The sequence below is a fragment of the Hemitrygon akajei genome, unplaced genomic scaffold (genome assembly GCF_048418815.1).
Source record: "Hemitrygon akajei unplaced genomic scaffold, sHemAka1.3 Scf000150, whole genome shotgun sequence".
In the NCBI taxonomy this organism is placed as follows: domain Eukaryota; kingdom Metazoa; phylum Chordata; class Chondrichthyes; order Myliobatiformes; family Dasyatidae; genus Hemitrygon; species Hemitrygon akajei.
The window spans coordinates 357,664-377,994 of NW_027332036.1; the positions used below are offsets into that span (position 1 = coordinate 357,664).

The 20,331-nt window shown below is 46.9% G+C and overlaps 1 protein-coding gene across 1 annotated transcript; it reads left to right on the top strand.

Annotated features, from left to right (window-relative positions):
* Window positions 1-225: 225 nt before the first annotated feature.
* Window positions 226-3,700, top strand: LOC140723961 (ecto-ADP-ribosyltransferase 5-like). The gene is made up of 2 exons (XM_073038496.1): window positions 226-361; window positions 2,720-3,700. The coding sequence occupies exons 1-2, from the start codon at window positions 301-303 to the stop codon at window positions 3,529-3,531; spliced, it is 873 nt and encodes a 290-aa protein (XP_072894597.1). The 5' UTR covers window positions 226-300; the 3' UTR covers window positions 3,532-3,700.
* The last annotated feature ends 16,631 nt before the right edge of the window (window positions 3,701-20,331 follow it).

A 20,331-nucleotide genomic window follows, 5' to 3' on the forward strand; every position in this document is an offset into this window, starting at 1 on the left:
GTTGTGTGGCATCGACTATTTCGCTCTTCCAAAGAGGTCTCCGTTCGGGATGTCCATTCATCTGTGAGTCCTTTATTGTACAAAATAACTTTAGCTTGATATTCTTGTAAGGAAGTGAAACAAAATACATCATGTTGCGGGTATCGTCCACAAACTCGCGATAAAATTGGAAGTAAAGGGAGTACAGTAACGGCTAAGGTAACGTTTTCTTCCCTTCTACAGAAAGTTTCTGAGAGAAGCGAACTGAAGTCTCCATACAAACTCATCAGTCGTTGGGACGATTTCGTTATTCCAGCGGGAATGGAAACTAAACTCCTGTGTTCCTGGGTTCTGATTCTTGGGATTACACTCGGTCCATCCTGTAAGTATCTGCGTTCTGCATTCGACCCATTAAGACAGAAACTGAGAAGATTGTTCAACTCTTTTCATGGAGTTTGACAAAACAGGTGTTGGGCCTCATCTGCGTAATCGGCTTTAGATCTGGTCATCCGGTGCACGCAGAGAGTGACGAGTGCCTTGAACGCGCTGCCGTTGGTGGCGGACGAGTCAAAAACGATAGAAGCGTTGCAGGGTTTCCTTGATAAGCAGATGGATGTTCAGGGAATCGAGGATTTGAATGGCGCGCAGGCAAAAGAATTCGTTTTATTTAGGCGTTCAATTACTCACTTAATTATATCGGCGCAACGTGGTGGGCAGAGGGGGTGGGTGCTGTTGTGGGCAGTTGCTGTTCTGCTAGGATTTAAAGTCATCTTCATCAGTTGTGTGCATGGGCTACGGCCTCCCGATGTCGGAGTTTAGTGCAGATAAGCGCCAGGTCTTACATATGGGGAAAACAAACGATGCCAGGACTTTCAGTGTGAATGGCAGGAGCAGATAGACCTGGATTACAACGAGACAAGGGACGGGTATAGAGACTAATGAAGACGGCATTTGCCGCGCTGGCGATGAGACAAGAGGCTGAGCATCGAAGTTTGGCTGTTACGTAGCAATTTTAGAAGACACTTGTGATTTCCCAATTGCAATCTTGTATTCAACCCCGGCTCCCCTACTACAGGACAAAAAATAGTCAACGTACTGGGGAGATTTAGGAAGAAAACTGGTCTGCAGATGTCGCGATAAAGGCAGTTGCTACCAACGCTCGATGGACTGAGTTATTGAGGGATGTTGAGCAGTTCCCGACTTGCTTCACACGAGCGTAGGAGAATGTGCTGATCGCACAAATGGGTATAAAGTCCGAGAAGCACCACGGGGTGAATCCGCACATTTCAACCAGGGATAGGGAATCGGGAAACGAGCGGCACAGGTTTACGTTGAAAGTTACTCGGGGAACCTGAGGGGGCTGTTCTTGCCTTACACAGAGAAGTGGTCGGTTTATGCACACGGGCAAATCTTTTCTACATCTACTCTCATCAGTTTGCAAACAGTTCACCCACAACACTCCCCTGCGCTGCGGGGAATTCAAAGCCAAGCGCGACGAACCTCTCATCGGAGCGGATCAGATCTATCCCCAATAAAATCACAGCGGGACTCCTCTGCTCTCACTACAGTCTCACGACGTAGCGGCGAAAGCGGGCACACCACTCCAGCTTTGCGGTGCAATGACACAATACAGTCCCTGTTTTCTTACATTATATTACCCGTCTGCAAACGTCACCCTCCCACACAACCTTATCTCAATTTGCTGCCGCCTTCAAGACTTGAACACCAACCCACACCGGTTTCCGAACAATCCCTGGCGCCCCAGCACACATTTTGGTTAATCTCATCCCTCTTCATTTCGCCCTACCCATAAGACACCGGAACAGAATTAGGCCATTCAGTCTATCGAACCTGCTCCGCCAGTCCATCATGGCTGATTTAGTGTCCCTCTCAAACCCATTCTCCCTCCATACATTTAAGCTGCACAGATGTTTGTGATAATGAGTTTCACGCCACTCTCTTGCTAAAGGAAGAGATGTAGAGCCATATTAAGTACGTTACTAAAATCGACATAGACTATCATATGAACTGCGGTGAGAGTAACCTCTCCCCACCGAAGCAATGTGACCATGTACAAACCCTACACGCAACCAACCATCGCAACTATTTATCCACCCAACCGCACTCATCTCACTGGAGCGGGGGAGGGAGGGGGCGCTGCTGTCCCGCGCAACGCACCGCAGGAAGAGGAAACGCGGAGATGCGATGCTCTGGGACACTGGTTGGACAATCCAGCCAGTGGCCGAATCCCAGCGGTTTGACATTCGCTGCCAGTCTTTGGAAGAAAATGTGCTGAGGGTCCTTGGCTGTTACCGATGGGAACCTCGCCTCCTCATGCCTCCCACTACACAGAGAAAGAACTCCAAAAATATAACCCTCAAGCCACCCGCAACAATACATCGACACTGCTCCTTTAAGCGGCCCTGTTCACATTTCCTGTCAAATCCAACATGATTCTGTCAGTGCTCCGCACACGAGGCCAGATACATAGCGCCCAATTAACTGTTCTACACCGCTCTTTTATTGGGGGGTGTCCGACCGTGGAATACTAGGCCCCGGCAGCTATTCCAAGGTGCATATTACGCAGTGGCAGTGTACATATATATATACATAGAACAGCAGAGGAAAATAATTTACAAAGGACTTCATCCATTTCCCGGGGCTCCTTGTATTACTAAATGTCTCACGCTTCTTATTACATCCGGACTAAACATCGATTCTGGCTTCTCCCCACTCCTAGGTGGCGAGTCCCGCGCTGTGGGCGGCAGCACGGCCGACATTCAACTGGGAATGCAGGAAAACAGCGCATCCTACATTTTCACCCAGAGCAAAGCCTCCGACCAGTTGGCCATTGACTACCTCGAGGTGGAGCGAAAAAGGAATTCAATACTTAACGAAGTGTGGGAATGTGCACTCAAAGGCATGAGAGATATACGCCCTCCCTACGGGCTCCGGAGAGAACACCTGTTGGCCGTGTACGCCTATACTGACAGCAAATGCAATAACTTCTACAGTGTCTTCAACGCTGCCGTGCGGATGAACGGAACTAACGATTCAGTCTACGCAGCTAAATTCCCATTCAAGAGTGTCCATTATCTTCTTTCCGTTGCGCTCGCGAGACTGAGGGAGATCGCGGGCAGGGAACCGGACACCACTTATAGGGGAATGTCAAGACCGGTAATACTTCCGAAGGAACCGAAAATGAGATTCGGCCACTTCGCATCTTCGTCGCTCGACAAAAGTATCGCCAAGAAGTACGGCGAGCAGACCTTCCTCGAGATTAACTCTCGGCTCGGTGTCGCAATCCACGAGTATTCGCGTATACCCGAGGAAAAGGAAGTGCTTATCCCGCCCTTTGAAGAGTTTGAAATCACCCATTCCTCCAACAGCAACGGAAAAGTCAGTGCTTCCCTCAAGGGGGTGGGGAGTAAAGGGATCCGGGTGAAAGTTGAGCAGGAGGCGGGCGGCGAGATGCGAGTGGTTCGTAGCTCGGGGGCCACCTTTTCCGCCGGTTTGTGCCTGCTGGCGCTGCTGATTCATATTTGCACCTAAATGTTGGTCGCCTACTTACTGCTGCGTACCTCCGCTGAACTGCAGGGGGTTTCAATGTATCAGGGGTGGTATAAATGCTTGCTTGCATGTAAGAGAACTATCGAGCGCTGTATGAAAGGACTTGGGAATCAAGAAAGGAAGCGGGAAGGGACATTAACTGCTGAATTAAAGGAACATTTTAAAATAAATTGCCGAATAGCCTCATTGTGCTTTGTACAAGATTTTACACCGTTACGGAATTGTCAAGTTGTACAGATTCTGCTCCTGGAAACAATGCATCAATGGCGGTCTTCAACGCTAATCCATTAAGGCACATTGAGACCGTCGGATTGTGCACCCTGCCTATTTCTGCATCGGTCTAAATGCCTCTTAAATGTAACAAAATAATAAAAGTTAATATTGTAAGGGTCTAGTGACAATCGCACTGTCAAAATATAATCGACTTTAATTGACTACTTTCAAAATTGACGCGAAATTTGTCCACTCTGTTGATAAATCGCCAATGTATATAAGATATGATCTAATGTCCGATGCATCTGGTGAAATAACTATTTGAGGATCGTTAGCTACACGCCCTCAGAGCACCTGTCGATCAGTCTGTGTCTGATTCCATCGGTTCCAGACCCCACTCCACCACCCCAGAGGTTTTACCAGTCTATGTTGCACGCCATCTCGCAACGGGTCACTCCATTGGTGCTACCTCTCGCTGTGTCTCGCCATCGTTACCACACCTCTGCCTGTAACTCCATGGTTTATGCCCCTCAGCCCCTTCCTCCATCTGTATTAACTGACGGCGAGTCACTTCATCCGAAATAGCCCACAACGTCACTCGACCTGTGGTAGCCGCCTGAGTGTTAGTCAATCGGTGTTTCGCCACATTTAATTTATCTGCTTTGCCCAACGTCAATCAAGCCATCAGTCCTTTCCCACTCTAGCAGATCAGCCCTCGTTATTCCACTCCATCAGTTATTTCCCTCAGTGTATGACTCCACTTCGAGGAACTCACAGGGTATCAGTCCAGCAGTACTGAACCAGAATGAGTCACGCAACTTGTACTTCCCCAGTGTCACTCCCACGGTGTGACACTCCGTCAATAATACCCCAATATCCCTCTCTTCGTTAATGCTACCAGCCAGTGTTACACCCCTGTGTATGTCACCCCACCTATTATATTATATCACCCAGTCGATCACGCCGTCAGTGCTACGCCGCGGTGCCGCAATTCATTACTCATGCCAGTGTCCGTCTCTCTTCAGTCCTATCGCACTATCAAAGTATCACACCAGCACGGCTACACGAAAATGCGCCCCTCCTTCAGACACGGCACAGCCTATCCCCAGAGCATCTCTCAGTAAGTGCAGCAGCACAGTGTCTACTTTCATCAGCACTCACCGCCAGTCTTTCATTCCGGCTTCACTCCACTTTAGTGTGTCCGCCAGCACTTCTCTGTCCGTGTACCCTTCCATCAGCCGTGCACACGGGTGTCGCTCTGTCAGCAGACACCTTAGTCTACCATTGCTTCAATTCCGGCCGGCACTGCGTCACTGCATCCGTACTACCCTTCTGTGCGTCATTCTCTGAGAACATTCACTAAATTTGCTGTCTACTTATACTGACCGTCGGTTAGTACACCAGTCACAACTTCCAATCTATTAATTAATGGTAACTCACTGCCTGCCAGTCCTTACGTACTCAACGCCCTCAGTCAGCGCTGTCCCGCAGTCTGTCAGGGATCCAATACTACTTGGCTATATTCCACTCCCTCAGTTCTACAGCTCACTGTACCATCGCCTTCTCTTCGCTGGGTATCACTCCAATTTTGCCACGCCTTCGGCACCTCTTCACTACTTCACTATATTCCTCTTCCCCAGTTTTGCAGCTCAGTGTATCGCACCCCATTTGCCGCATATGGCTCCAGCTGTTTGCCTTCACAAATACTACTCATCCGCGTTTCACCCTTTAGGGAGGATCAAAAGTACGTCAGTCCACCAGTTCCGATCTGAATTGCTACGTGAGTACTAAGCCTCGGCATGCCGCTTCATTGGTTCGACCCTGCACGGTGTCGCTCAACCCGACCGTGACTCTTCATCAGCACGATGTATACCAAGCTCAAGTAATCTGGGGCGTGTCACTATCCACACTACTACACTACCCAGTGACGCCCAACGGTATTTAATCAGACTATATCACTCTGTAACTGCCTGTGTTCTGTATCTTAATACATCTAATGCATCAGTTCTACATGAAGTGTATTATTTAATCACTCGAGAGTAATGCCCCGTAGTGTGTCACTAAATCAGTAATACCCTCAATATCCCCTCCACGCACAAGACTACTATGCGGCGCCAGTGGCTTTTGTTGGAGAAGGAAGCCATTGAAATAAAACTCGATGGAAACAACCGTAACAAAGACGAAGGTCCGCTCTACGTAGGAACCGAAATTCGATAGTAAAAACGCGGGGCAGAGGAAACTTGATTGGATGAAGTCTAGCCGCTCAGGGATGACGGAGAAGTAAATACCACCTGGCCGGACTTGCTCAGGCATCATCCCTGACGAAGATGGCAAAGTTTGCTGGCGGAAAGGCGACCAAAATCGATACCTGTACCCGGCTGGAAGATGGAGAAGAGCTTATTTACGCTGGGAAAGCACCAGATCCTTTTTCAGTGTGTCAGGCTACCAGTACTAATTTTCCATGTATCACAGCGTCAGCATTACGCCTTACTGTCACACCCCAGTGACGATTCAGCTCACTAAATGTACTCTATTCGTTCACCCAGAGTGCATGGCATAATCAATCTTTCATCACATGATGTCCCATCATCAGTGTCTCATTGTATTACTCCCATAATGTTATCCCAAGTGTAAAATTCCGTCAGCGAATCCCCGCAGTGTGTACCCCTGTCTATGCCACCCCTCGTGTTGTCACACTGATCTGTATTACCGCTCCGATACCCTTCACTGTGTCACTCCGTCAGTAGTACCGCTCAGCGTGCCACAGGATCACGACTTCCGCTCAAACTCGCACTCCAATTACGTCACACCATCTGTGTGAAACTCCGGTTTCCTTGCGGCCGCGTAAGTCTGGGGAGTTTACACACTCTGGTCCCGCCAAATTCATGAGATTAGGACGGCTCTACCACCCCAAACCCGGGTTTGTGTGAATGCTCAGATTTGTTACCCTGCTAAAACACGGTGCTGAGAAATTACAGACAGGGTCCTGTATACGATCAAAGGAATTATAGTTACATTCGTTAACTTAACTAAAGGGTTAGTAAAGAAAGGGGGAAAATACCAAAAAAAAACGGTCTATCATGATTAAACAGTCAAAAGCGCGCAGCTCTTCCAAAAGCCACATATATTCAGCAGACCTCCGTATACGTCGCCACCCTGCCGCATTGAATCTCGGTCACCCGCCAGGTCAAATCCTACGGCCTGTACTCTCCAGCAGTTTTTCTCTTCATCTTCCGTCAATTCCACTCACACCAATGTCAGGCACACAAAAAAAAACTCTCTCCCGACTGGCTCGCATTCCAAAGAACCCGCTATCTCTAACCATAACCCAAACATTGCTTCCACGGAAAGACCGCCACGTTAGCAATGCAACCTTTGCCAGGGTGTTTAATGTACGAACGCACGTCATCACGCCAATGCAGCGCTGCCGTCACTGCGTCACGCGATCTGTTCATTGCCACGAGGTGCCTCTATATTAGTACGCCACCTCGCAGCCTCACGCGATCTGTTCAAACCCGCTGTAAATCACTCTTTTGAATCTGAATCTATCTCCATGAGTAGTAATTCTGGCGAAATAGGGCCCCACAATCAAACCACTATATCACTCGTTCAGTACAACTTCTTGTTGTGTCAGTATATCACCATCACGCTGTCACTCCGTCTTTACTCCCCTTTCGGTCAGTCACTCCAAAGATATTATTCTTCACTCCCTCCATCGTCACTCTCACCGCCCCCTCCCGGTCATTATTGCACCTCAGTGTGTCAATCTGTCAGCGCTCCTTCAGGGCTAAAATACATAGCACAGTACCAACAGTAACGCGCAACTCAGGGCACATCGAACTTAGCAAGTAAATATGCACCCAATCAAAAACAAAAATATATAGACCATCATCCTGACTGACATGTCCCGTAAGTTGATGGTACGTGGGTGTTATCGGCAGATAAAAGCAGTTCCCGGCCGCTCACAGTCGGGGAACGGACACACGCAACCCAGGATGAGAACCAGGATTAGGTAGGCTGCAGGCAACGAGTCTGCAACGTGACAGTAAATCCCAACAGCTGAGGGGAGACTGGGATAACCCTAGATGTGGCCGCTCACATGTTGCCCCCGCTGTCATCCCCCGCAGCAACAGGTATATCACATTCCATACTGTTGGGGGGGGGGCGTGGGGAAGGATGACCTAATAGAGGAAAGACACAGTGGTCTGGACTCTGACAAGGAGTTTGCCTCTGTGACTCAGAGTGGAAGGGGAAGGGCGATAGGGGGAGGTCCATAAGACCGTAAGACATAGGAGCAGAATTGGGCCTTTCAGCCCATCGAGTGTGCGCCGTCATTCCATCATGGCTGATCCCGGATCCCACTCAACTCTACAATCGTTTGATGCTCTGACCGATTTGGAAACGATCACCTTCCGTGTTAAGTGAGCCGACGGACGTGGTCTCCACCGCAGTCTGTGGCAGAGCATTCCATAGACTGACTACTGTCTGGCACAAGTAAAACTTCCTTACATCTGTTCTAAAAGGTCGCCCGTTAATTTTGAGCTTGTGCCCTCTAATTCCAGATACCCTCACCATAGGAAACATGCTCTCCTACTTAATCGTTTCAACCTTCGTTAGGTTTCAATGAGATCCCCACGTATCCTTCTAAAAACTCCATTAAGCGCAGGCGTAAAGCTGCGAAGCGCTCCTCATGTGTTCATCCCATCATCATTCCCGGAGTCATCCTCGTTAGGGAAAGGGGCAAGAGGTTCTGGCCGAGAACAAGATTCCCGAATGGTATGCCCACTCCCGAGTATCAGGGTCAGGAATATCTCGGAACAAGTATTGAGCATTCTTAAGTGGGAGGGTCAACAGGCAGAAGTCGTAGGACGAGTAATGAGGTTCTGCATAGGGAGTTCAGAGAGTTAGGAGCTGAGTTAAAGGGCAGGATCTCCAGGGTCGTGTTCTCAGGATTTCTACTGTTATTGAGGCCCGAGCTAGGAAGATTGTGCAGTTCAACACGTGGCTAAGGAGTTGTTGGAGGAGGGAGAGCATAATATTGTTGGATCTTTGGGCCTTCTTCCATGGAAGGTGAAACCTGTATAGAAGATATGGTTTGCACCTGAGATGATGGTGGACTACTAGCCCGGTGCAAAATAAAATCTGTGAACGGTCGACCGTTTCGGTGTCACTTGGGCCATACCCGAACCCGGTGACAGGATATTTGACCGCAATGAAATAACGCTAGAGCGGTTGTAGCTGGGGGAAAAGAATGGCAGACGATCATAATAAGTGTATTGTTTCGGTCTGCACTGTGGAAGACTCTAGAAGAACGACACAAATTCCAGAGCGTCAGTGGCATAAGTGAGTGTAGGTGATACGTGGACACCAACAGCAGACGTTGTTTATGAAGCCGAAAGGGCAGAGGTTAGATCGCTCACTAGCAACAACTCGACTACAACCAAGGTTTGAGAAGACTCAGGAAGCATCAGCAATGATCTTTCAAGAATCACTAAATTACGCCATGGTTCAGAGGACCGGAGATTTGCAGGTGCCTCACCACTCCTTAAGGAGGGATGGAAGCAGAAGGGAGGAAGCCACGGGCCATTCAGCCCGTCTTCAGAGGGTGGCAAGATGCTGGTCTCCACCTTTACGGATGACGTGTTGGGGGCACTTTGAGGGGCCTGGTCAGGAAGGCCAACGTCATCATTGCTTAATTCAGCGGAGATCTTGCGTGATGAATCTGTTGGACCTCTGAAGAAATAACAGGCAGAATAGACGGATGAAGAATCAGTGGATGTTGTTTACTCCGTTTTTGCAGCCGTCCTTTGGCAAGGCGCCACACATCAGACAGCTTAACAAGGTAAGCGCCCGTGGTATTACAGGAAAGCTAGATCGATAGAGGACTGGGTGATTTATAGGAGGAAAAGAGTCGGAATAAAAGGAGTTAATTTTGTTGGCTGCTGCTGATAAACAGTGTTTCGAAGATGGCGGCAATGGAACCATTTATTTTCACGCTATATGTCAACGATTTCGATGAATGAATTCATGGTTTGTGGCCAGTCTTGCAGACAATAGATAGGTAAGGGGTCGGAGCAAGTAGTATTGGAGAAGCGGGGACTTTGCAGAAGGACTTAGAGAGATTGGGAGAATGGGCACAGAAATTGCGATTGGGATATGTAGTCTAGTAAAATGTATGGTCCAAGAAATTTAGGCGTAGCCTGTCTTCTTAACGAGAATTAAATTGAAAGATATTGTGCAGGTGGAGTTGGGAGTCCTTGTGCAAGTTTCCCTTACGATTAACTTGCTGACTGAATCGGTGGTAAGGGAGTCAAATACAACATTTGGACTTCATTTCGAGAGGACTAGAAAATAAGAACAATGCGTCTTGATGAGGTTTTTTCAGGCGTTGGCACGAAATCAATCGGAATATTATGGTAAGTTTTGGCTTCTTTATCTGAGAAAGGATGGCTGGTATTGGAAAGGGTCCAGAGGAGAGTGACGGGAAAGGAGTCCGATAATGAAAAGTTAATATATGAGGAGACTCTGGGCCTGTGTTCGTTGGAGCTTGGAATGAGGTGGTGGTGGTTCTCATTGAGAATAATGTCATAATGAAAGACCTAGATAGAGTGCATATGGACAGGATGTTTCTTGATGAGTATGTCTCGGACCAGACGGCACGGTCTCTGGAAAGCGGGAGGTATTGGGGCGATCCAATTAGAGCAGAGATGAAAAGGAATTTCGTTAGTCAGAGTTCAGCGGCACTCTGGAATTCACAGCTATAGGCAGGTGTAGATGGCAAGCCAGTGAATATATTTAAAGCAGAGGCTGATAGGTTCTTGGTTATTCGCGGCGTCATCTCTACGGCGCAAATGGCGGAGTATGGGGTTGGAAGCGATAATCAATCAGCCATGGTGGAATGGCGGAACTGACTAGATGGGACGAGCGGCCTGAATCTTCTTCTATGTTTTATGCTCTTACGGTCCTAAGTATTTCTCCGTGACATCTGTATCCTCACTGTGTCTCTGCATCAGTTCCACGCCTCAGTGTGACATTCCATTTTGCCCTACCCATCCCTCGGTCTCACCGTCTTCGTTATTCCTCAGGGGGGAGCTCATTCCGAAGTGGACCTCATTTATGCATCTAAGTCAATACTCCAATCAGTGAGATCTCCCTCATACTACCCACAATTCCTTCACGCCATCATTATTAACCCATAGTGATTACACCAGAGTCCTGTCAAACGCTGCGGTATATCACATCGTCCATTTGTAGGGCTCTCAGTACTATTAACTCTGGTGTTAAATGTTCAGGCTAACAAAACGGTTTCTCTGTATTGTTATAGTGAAATGGCTTCTCTATAATGTTACTTAATGCTGTAATGGGTTTCTGTAGCTGGAATTTTCGGGTTATAACTGTAGCTAAGAGGGGAACTACCCAATGGAGAATTGTTATGCTATCTTGTATCTGTGAGCTGAGCGGGATTTCACGGTCTTTTTCGGGAGGCGAGCGAGGAGGATGGACGTGTGAGGAGCGGGCTGCGGTTCCAGGGTAGCGGATACTGGACGTCGGCGGTTCGGACGGTGGCCGAAGGCTCGTAAGGCCGTTGTGGATGGAACCGGAGGCGTCAGTTCCATCATTAAAATATTATGTGCACATACTGATGAACTTACTGATTTGGCGCCTTCAGGTTATCTGTTTATACTAACCCATCACTAAGAAATAACTATAAAGTTGTAATTATTTACTCGCCTTTGGTGTATTGTCTGATATTTGTGTTGCGAGTGTGTACTGGGGGGGGGGGCGGGGGGTGCATCGTCTTTACACCGAAGAATCGAACTGTTGACGGGGTGACGGCGGTTCACCTGAGGCGAACCGGCGTAAACTGGGGCCACGGATGCTACACATTTTATCGGGAACTGTAAACATTTGCCATTTCTGCTCCGCAGTGTTCAGCTCCTAAATAGAACCGCTTACTGTGACTTTCCTTTATCGCTGCCGGGCACTGTGTCGCTGCAACAATACTCACCATAGGCCTTTCTCTTCGTCATTACTATCCCTCAATTTGTCTCTCCGTCCCGATAAACTCCCACCTACTCTCGCCATCATTAACATTTTATGTTTTACTACATCAGTAGAGCCCTTACTTTTCTAACCTAGCATGACTATCGCTCAGATTCATACATTCCCGCGCTGAGTACTTCAGTCATTACGCTGTTTGTTAACGTGGAAACAGAGAAACATAGAAAACCTACAGCACAATACAGGCCTTTCGGCCCACAATGCTGTGCCGAACATACACGTACTTTAGAAATGACCTAGTGTTACCCGTATCCTTCTACTTTCTGAGCTCCATGTGCATATCCAAGAGTCTCTTAAAAGACCCTATCGTATCTGCCTCCACCACCGTCGCCGGCAGCCCATTCCACGTACTCTCCACTCTCTCCAGTCAAAAACGTACCCCTGACATCTCCTTCGTACCTACTTCCAAGTACCTTCAAACTGTGCCCTCTTGTGTTAGCCATTTCAGGCCTGGGAAAAATCCGCAGACTATTCACACGATCAATACTCTCCATGAATGCTACCTATCAATCTCTCACTACAATAAGCCCACACAACGGGTCACTCCATCTCTGAAATCACTTCATCAGTAGTGCCATTCGCCATGTCTCTGCATCATTACTACCGCTCAGGTGTGTCACTCCATTCCTTAAACCCCTTTCACATCTACTACCCTAAATTTGTCAAACGATCCCTCTGATTATCTGTGCATCAGAGCTGCCACGGTGTGACTCATTTCATCAGATCTACCCACACCGTGTCTATAATGCGGTACCTTTCCGAGTGTTTCACTCTATCACAACAGCATACTCTGTCACTCAATGATCACCACCACGAGATGCGTCAGTCAATTGCTTCCCCTCACTCTGTCTTTCCATATCTATTACCACTCAGCGTTTTCCCCTTTATTTCCTACCGCTCGTCTGTCTCTTTCTCGATATTTACCCCCGTCTTTACTATCGCTTACTTTTTACCTACATACATACAAACCCCGGGCCTGACACTTCCATCAGCACCTTTCCTCACTGTGTCTCTGCATATTCACGGCCTCCTTGGCGCCACGCCATATTTCCTGCCGCTCAGTGTGTCGCTCCACCGGCTTTGCTCCTCAGCATGCCCATCCATATATCCTACCCCTCATGGAGACTATGCATACCTCATACCCCTTTCTGTCTATCTCAGTCTTCACTATCCCTTCCCTCCATCTCTGTAATTTCACTATCCCTCACTGTGTCTCTCCCTACTTGCTGCCCCACACTGTGTGTCTCCATATTTTATGCGACTCGGCATTTCCGTCCATATTTACGACTGCGCAGTCTACACCCTCAGTGTTTCCCTCCTTACTGTGTATCTACACATTTACAAACCCTGGTTCCGTCACTCCATCGGCACTGTTCATCACCATCTCTCTCTAAATAGCCGGCAGTTGGTAAGAGTTGGCTCCCACACTTCTGCCCCTCTGACCCTAAACACAGGTGCCCCTCAGGGCTGTTGACCTAAACCTCCTTTACTCTCTGTATACTCATGACTATGTCGTCACCCACAGCTCCAATGAGCTAATTAAATTTGCTGACGGGACTACAATGATTGGCTTAATCTCATATAATGACGAGGTAGCTTACAGAGACGACATCACAGTGGTATCAAGACAGCAACCTGTCCCTGAACATCGCAAAGCACAAAGGAGCTGGTTGTGGACTACAGAGGGGATACAGACAGGCTAGCCCCATTGTCATCAATGGATCTGGGGTTGAGAGGGTGAACACCATTAAGTTCCTCGGCATAAACTTCAGCGAGGATCTCACGTGGTCTCTCGATACCGGCGCCGGGACAGCTTCTTCCACGAGGCCATTAGACTGATCAATTCATGTTATGTTATGTTGGCTGTCCAGCTGAGCATACCATTTCTTATAAGTCAGTTTAAATTGCGCATTGTACATGTAGACCGAGACGTAACGTAATGATTTTACTCCTCGTGTATATGAAGGATTCAATTCAATCGAATTCAATTCAAATTTAATACAGCTCACTATGTCTCTGCAAATTTATACCACCATGGCATGAGTATTACCACTCCCGCTGTTTCGACATTCATACTACCCTTCAGCGTGTCCCTCCGTACTTACCCACCATTCAGTCTGTCCCTCCATATTTATTTCGGTTTATTTATCTCATACTTACCACCGCACACTGCGTCCCTACATATTTACTACACCTCAGCGTTTCCTTCCATATCTGCGACTATTCACCATACTTACTACAGCATACAGTTTAGTAACATATTTAGAAGGGTGCCTCTCAATATATACGTCCTCTCAATAGTTCCCTACATATTTACTATCCCTCAGAGTCTCCCCACATAACTACTAAACCTCGGTGTGTCCCTACAAACTTACTGCCCCTCGCTGTGTCTCTCCGTAGTTATTACCCCTCACTGTGCCTATACATATTTAATACCCCTCACTGTGGCACTCCATAGTAATTACCCTTCACTTTGTCTCTTCAAATTTATTACCACTCAGATTATCCTTCTATATTTACCACCCATCGAAGTATCCCTCCAAATTTATCATGCTTCAGACTGTCCCTCCATACTTCCCACCCCTTAGCAGATGTGTATCTACATCCTCACTGTTCCTCAGGGTGTCCATCTATATTGACTACCGCTTCGTGTGTTCATTTATATTGCCCACCCCTCAATGTGTCTCTCATTTAAATATAAATATAAGTATTTATATTTACTACCCCTCACTGTGTCTCTCCATATTTATTACTCCTCAGTGTATCTCTCCATAGTTATTCCCCCTCACTGTGACTCTCCAAATTTACTACAACACGATGTGTCAATTCATCGGTACCAAACCTCACCGTGTATTCACATGCTGTCGAGTCGTCTTCCTGGCCCTCAGAATTTACTACCCCTCAGAGAGTATCTCCGAATTTCATACTCCTCAGTGCCCCTCCATATTTCTTGCTTCTCACTGTCCTTCCATATTTACTATTCCTCAGCGTCTCCCTTTATATTCACTTTGTGTTCTCCCTTCAGTGTAGCTCTCAATATCTACCTCCGCTCAGTGTGCCTCTGCATAATTATTGTTTGTCACTGAGCCTCCCCCTCCATAATTACTATTGTGCTTCTCCATATTTTCCGAAAGTCTGCCTGTCCCGGCTGATTGGCCACCTCTTGCGGTAGTTATCTATATTAACTACACCTCTGCATGTCTGCCTATGTTTGCCACCCTTCTCTGTGTTTCTCATATTATCCCCCACCATGTTTCTCCAGATATACTACCCCTCAGCGTGCTACTTCAAATTCACTACCCCGCACTCTGTAACTACATCAGTACTACCCCTCACTCTGTCTCTCATTCATCATTGCACTTCAGTGTGTTAATCCGCCAGTACTACCCTCAAATTTCCTCTATATACGTATTTCCCTATATGTCAAAACTCTGTACTGACTCACGACATTACTCCATCATTGTCCCCTACAATCAACATTCTCTCATTTATTAAATATATGCACGGACTGACCATTGCTCTGGGCATGAAATATTTACACGAGCTGAAAACGTCGGTGCAATTTAAATGTTCTTTTAGTAATACACATTATGAATATTTGGAATACAAATCAAAAAATCAAAAATTCTTGACTTATTTATTAATTGAAGGGTGTAATGAAAATCTTTCACGTTTCGTAAAGTTGTTGGAGCCTGCCTTTACTACTGATCCACTGTTTATAAACGTTGAACAGATAAGCAACACGTCTTAAGACTCATTAGAACATCGAAAATGATCGACTGCTAGTCTACTTTTCGATTTACATTCGAGTGAATTCAGAAGACTGGAAATGTGAACTGTTCCAACCATGTCGACAAGAATCAACATTTCTGTAAATTCTGCTTTTCCGAGCACCCAATGAAGGTCAACTTATCAGTGAAGTTCTTAATTGAAGCAGTTTGGCTACTTGCCTGTATTTCTTGCATGGAACATATCATTTACAGCTTTGACAGAGTTAGACTTCATTCACGCTTTCTTGTTTCACACTTGATTAGTTCCAAGGGTTTAGATGGGGCAGAGTTTGTTAAATGTGTCCAGGATGGATTCCCGTCACAGTATGTTGACAGGCCGACTAGGGGAACGCCATACTAAATCTAGTATTAGATAACGAACCGGGTCAAGTCACAGATCTGTCAGTGGGTGAGCATCTGGGGGACAGTGATCACCGCTCCCAGACCTTTAGCATTATCATGGAAAAAGATAGAATCAGAGAGGATAGGAAAATTTTTAATTGGGGAAGGGCCAGTTATGAGGCTGTAAGGCTAGAACTTGTGGGTGTGAACTGAGATTATGTTTCTTCAGGGAAATGTACTATGGACATGTGGTCGATGTTTAAGGATCTCTTGCAGGATGTTAGGGATAAATTTGTCCTGGGGAGGATGATAAAGAATGGTAGGGTGAAGGAACCATGGGTGACAAGTGAAGTGGAAAATCTAGACAGGTGGAAGAAGGCAGCATACATGAGGTTTAGGAAGAAAGGATCAGATGGGTCTATTAAGGAATGTAAGGTAGCAAGAAATGAGCTTAAGAAGGGGCTGAGAAGAGCAAGAAGGGGGAATGAGAAGGCCTTGGCGAGTAGGGTAAAGTAAAACCCCAAGGCATTCTTCAATTATGTGAAGAACAAAAGGATGACAGGAGTGAAGGTAGGACCGATTAGAGATTAAAGTGGGAAGATATGCCTGAAGGCTGTGGAAGTGAGCGAGGTCCTCAAAGAATACTTCTCTTCGGTATTCACCACTGAGCAGCCCTCTCTGTCCCTTCATCATCTCAACCACTTACTGCGGCACCATATCAGAGCCACTCGTCAAGAAGTCTCTCAGTCTTTACTAATCGCCAGTGTGTTCTCCGTTATTTGTATTCGCCCGCGTCTCACTCCATCATGTGTCAATCCAAAATGTGTCAATACATCTGTAATTCAGGTCGTCACCTCACCGGCGTTACCCATCTGTTTATCACTCCATCTCTACTGCACCTCACTCCATCCCTCTGCCTTGTGGATTAGTTTCCTTTCCTTCCGCATTATGTCACTCCGTTGGATAATTCCTCAGGGTGTCTGTCGGTCAGATCTAACAATGCGTGACTCATTTCACCAGGTCTAGATTGCACTATGTAATACCTGCTCTGTCGAGCCTAAGTGTTTCACTTCTTGCAGTACCACACCACAGTTTCTTACATCATCAGTGGTAACCGACAGTGAGTCGGTGAATCAGTCCTACCTCACCGTGCCCCACGGAATGAATGCTACCTCTAACAGTGCCTTTCCATCGTACATACTTAACTTCACTTTACTTTATTGTCACCAAACAATTAATACTAGAGCGTACAATCATCACCGCGATATTTGAGTCTGCGCTTCGCTCTCCCTGGAGTACAAATCGAAGTAAATATAATAAAAATTTAAATTATAAATCATAATTAGAAAATAGAAAAGGGAAAGCAAGGTAGTGCAAGTCAGGTCTGGATATTTGGAAGGTACGGCCCAGATCCGGGTCAGGATCCGTTCAACAGTCTTATCACAGTTGGAAAGAAGCTGTTCCCAAATCTGGCCGTACGAATCTTCATGCTCCTGAACCTTCTCCCGGAGGGAAGTGGGACAAAAAGTGTGTTGGCTGGGTGGGTCGTGTCTTCGATTATCCTGGCAGCACTGCTCCGACAGCATGCGGTGTAAAGTGAGTCCAAGGACGGAAGATTGGTTTGTGTGATGTGCTGGGCTATGTTCACGATCTTCTGCAGCCTCTTCCGGTCTTGGACAGGACAACTTCCATACCGGGTTGTGAAGCACCCTAGAAGAATGCTTTCTACGGTGCACCTACAAAAATTAGTGAGTGTTTTAGGGGACAGGCCAAATTTCTTCAGCTTTCTCAGGAGGTAAATGCGCTGGTGGGCCTTCTTGGCAGTGGACTCTACTTGGTTAGACCAAGTCAGGTCATTTGTGATATTCACCTCGAGGAACTTTAAGCTTTTGACCTGTCGAACCTGCGCACCACCGATGTGATGGGGTTGTGCGGTCCGCTACTCCTTCTGAAGTCAACAACAAATTCCTTCGTCTTACTAAAGTTGAGAGATAGGTTATTGTCTTCGCACCGTGCCACCAGGTTCTTAATTTCCTCTCTGTACTCAGACTCATCATTACCCAAGATACGGCCAACAATTGTGGTGTCATCAGCAAACTTATATGTTGAGTTCGATGGAAACTTGGCTATACAATCATGGGTGTACAGCGAGTACAGCAGGGGGCCGAGTACACAGCCTTGTGGGGCACCGGTGCTCAGAGTGATTGTAGAGGGGAGCTTGCCCCCTTTTTTTACAGCCTGGGTCCTGTCTGTGAGGAAGTTGAAGATCCAGCTGTAGATCTGAGTGCTAAGACCCAGGTTCCGGAACCTAGGAATCAGTTTACGTACTGCCACATCATCAGCGCTACACAGCACTGTGACCCCTATCACAAATATTCACCAGGATGTTAAGCCATCATTACAAACGCCCAATCTTTCACCCCATAGCTATTGCCCCAGAGAGTGACAAACCCGTCTGTACTAACCCATCAGGTTTAACTCAACACTGCATCCGGTTTCACTTTCAGCGTGCTAGTCGATTGGTACTACTCCCAATTGAATTACACCGACCGTACTTCCACTACCGCAACTCTCCATCATTCGTACCATTCAGTGTGTACACTCTGTCAGTACTTGCTCGACGACGTGTGTATCTCCATCAGTACTAACCCTCCTTCTCTCCATCCATACCGTCCCTGTTTGTCACTCCAACACTGATAACCCTCTCTGTTTCTGAATTAGTCCCACCCGTCGGTGTCAGATTGTGTGCTGGCAGTGTCCGAACCAAAGTGCGGAGGAACAGACAGACTCCAATGTCGAGACGCCGACTCGCGTTCGTTCACTAGAATTCCGACAGAACATCTATGGCTCCGCCGAGTGAGTGAGACCGCGAGACGTAACATTCTCAAACTAGGACCCGGCGATTGGAGCTAATCGGACGTCCGCTTCAAAACTGCAAGTGACACGAAATCCTCCTGCCTATCCAAATTAAACGGAACAAGTTTAAACAGAAGGCACCGGAAGAGCTAATTACAAAAAAAAGCGAGTTCCTCGAGAGAAAAACACGCACACACACACACACAAATATACATGCACACACACAGAAACACAGAAATACACACCCACACACACACACACAGAAATATACATGCACACACACAGAAACACAGAAATACACACACACACACAGAAATATACATGCACACACACAGAAACACAGAAATACACACACACACACACACAGAGAAATATACATGCACACACACAGAAACACAGAAATACACACACACAGAAATATACATGCACACACACAGAAACACAGAAATACACACACACACACACACACAGAAATATACATGCACACACACAGAAACACAGAAATACACACACACACACACACAGAAATATACATGCACACACACAGAAACACAAAAATACACACACACACACACACACAGAGAAACACAGAAATACAGACACACACACACACACACACACACACACACACACACACACACACACACACACACACACACACACACACACACAGAGGACTATAAATAATTACTATCACTCCTTAAACAACAATTCACCAACAATCCTCTACTGCTCCAGGCACAAGCTCGAAGAGCTCATCACACGTTAGTACCCTTCAGTCCCTTGCACCATCAGTATTCCATCACAGGGAGTCACGTCATCAGTTCCAAACCTACGGTGCATTACCCAATTATATATATATACAACTGAAATCATCCATCCAACAGTTTTCAATGTGTCGTTTAATCATTACTGCCCGTCAGCGTGTCGCTTCACCATTACTAGTTCTCTGCGTCGATTGCTATTCCATCAGTCGTGCATTTCGCTGTACCTACCCAGTTCTAACAGCCATCTGTGATTCTATCATTTTGTGACAGGGTGTAACACTGCTTCACTACCACACCACGGCGTGTGGCTGCAGCAATTCCCTCGCAAAGCTAGCCAATCCATCAGTCCTATCCGTTATTTCTCACTCTATCAGTACTGTATATCACTATATCATCCCGTGTATATCACTGCATCAGTCCCACCTCAGCTTTTCACACCGCCAGGGTGTATCACCTCCTCATTTCTAACGCTGAGTATAATTCCACCAGTACTAAACCTAAATGCCTCCCTCGAGTGGGATGACCTCTCTCGGTGTCTCTTTATCATTCCTACCATCGGTCTGTCAGTAATACCCCCGTGACGTTTATCGTTTATGTATTATCACTACCTCACAGATTGACACTTCATCAATATTCTCTCTCTCTCTCTCTCTCTCTCTCTCTCTCTCTCTCTCTCTCTCTCTCTCTCTCTCTCTCTCTCTCTCTCTCTCTCTCTCTCTCTCTCTCTCTCTCTCTCTCTCTCTCTCTCTCCATCTTTACCGACCCTACCAGTG

Excerpts from the sequence above, each read along its gene's own strand:
- LOC140723961 (XM_073038496.1), top strand. The coding sequence starts at position 301 with ATGGAAACTAAACTCCTGTGTTCCTGGGTTCTGATTCTTGGGATTACA. Across the intron at positions 362-2,719 it reads GATTACACTCGGTCCATCCT|GTGGCGAGTCCCGCGCTGTG; the intron begins GTAAGTATCTGC and ends CCCCACTCCTAG.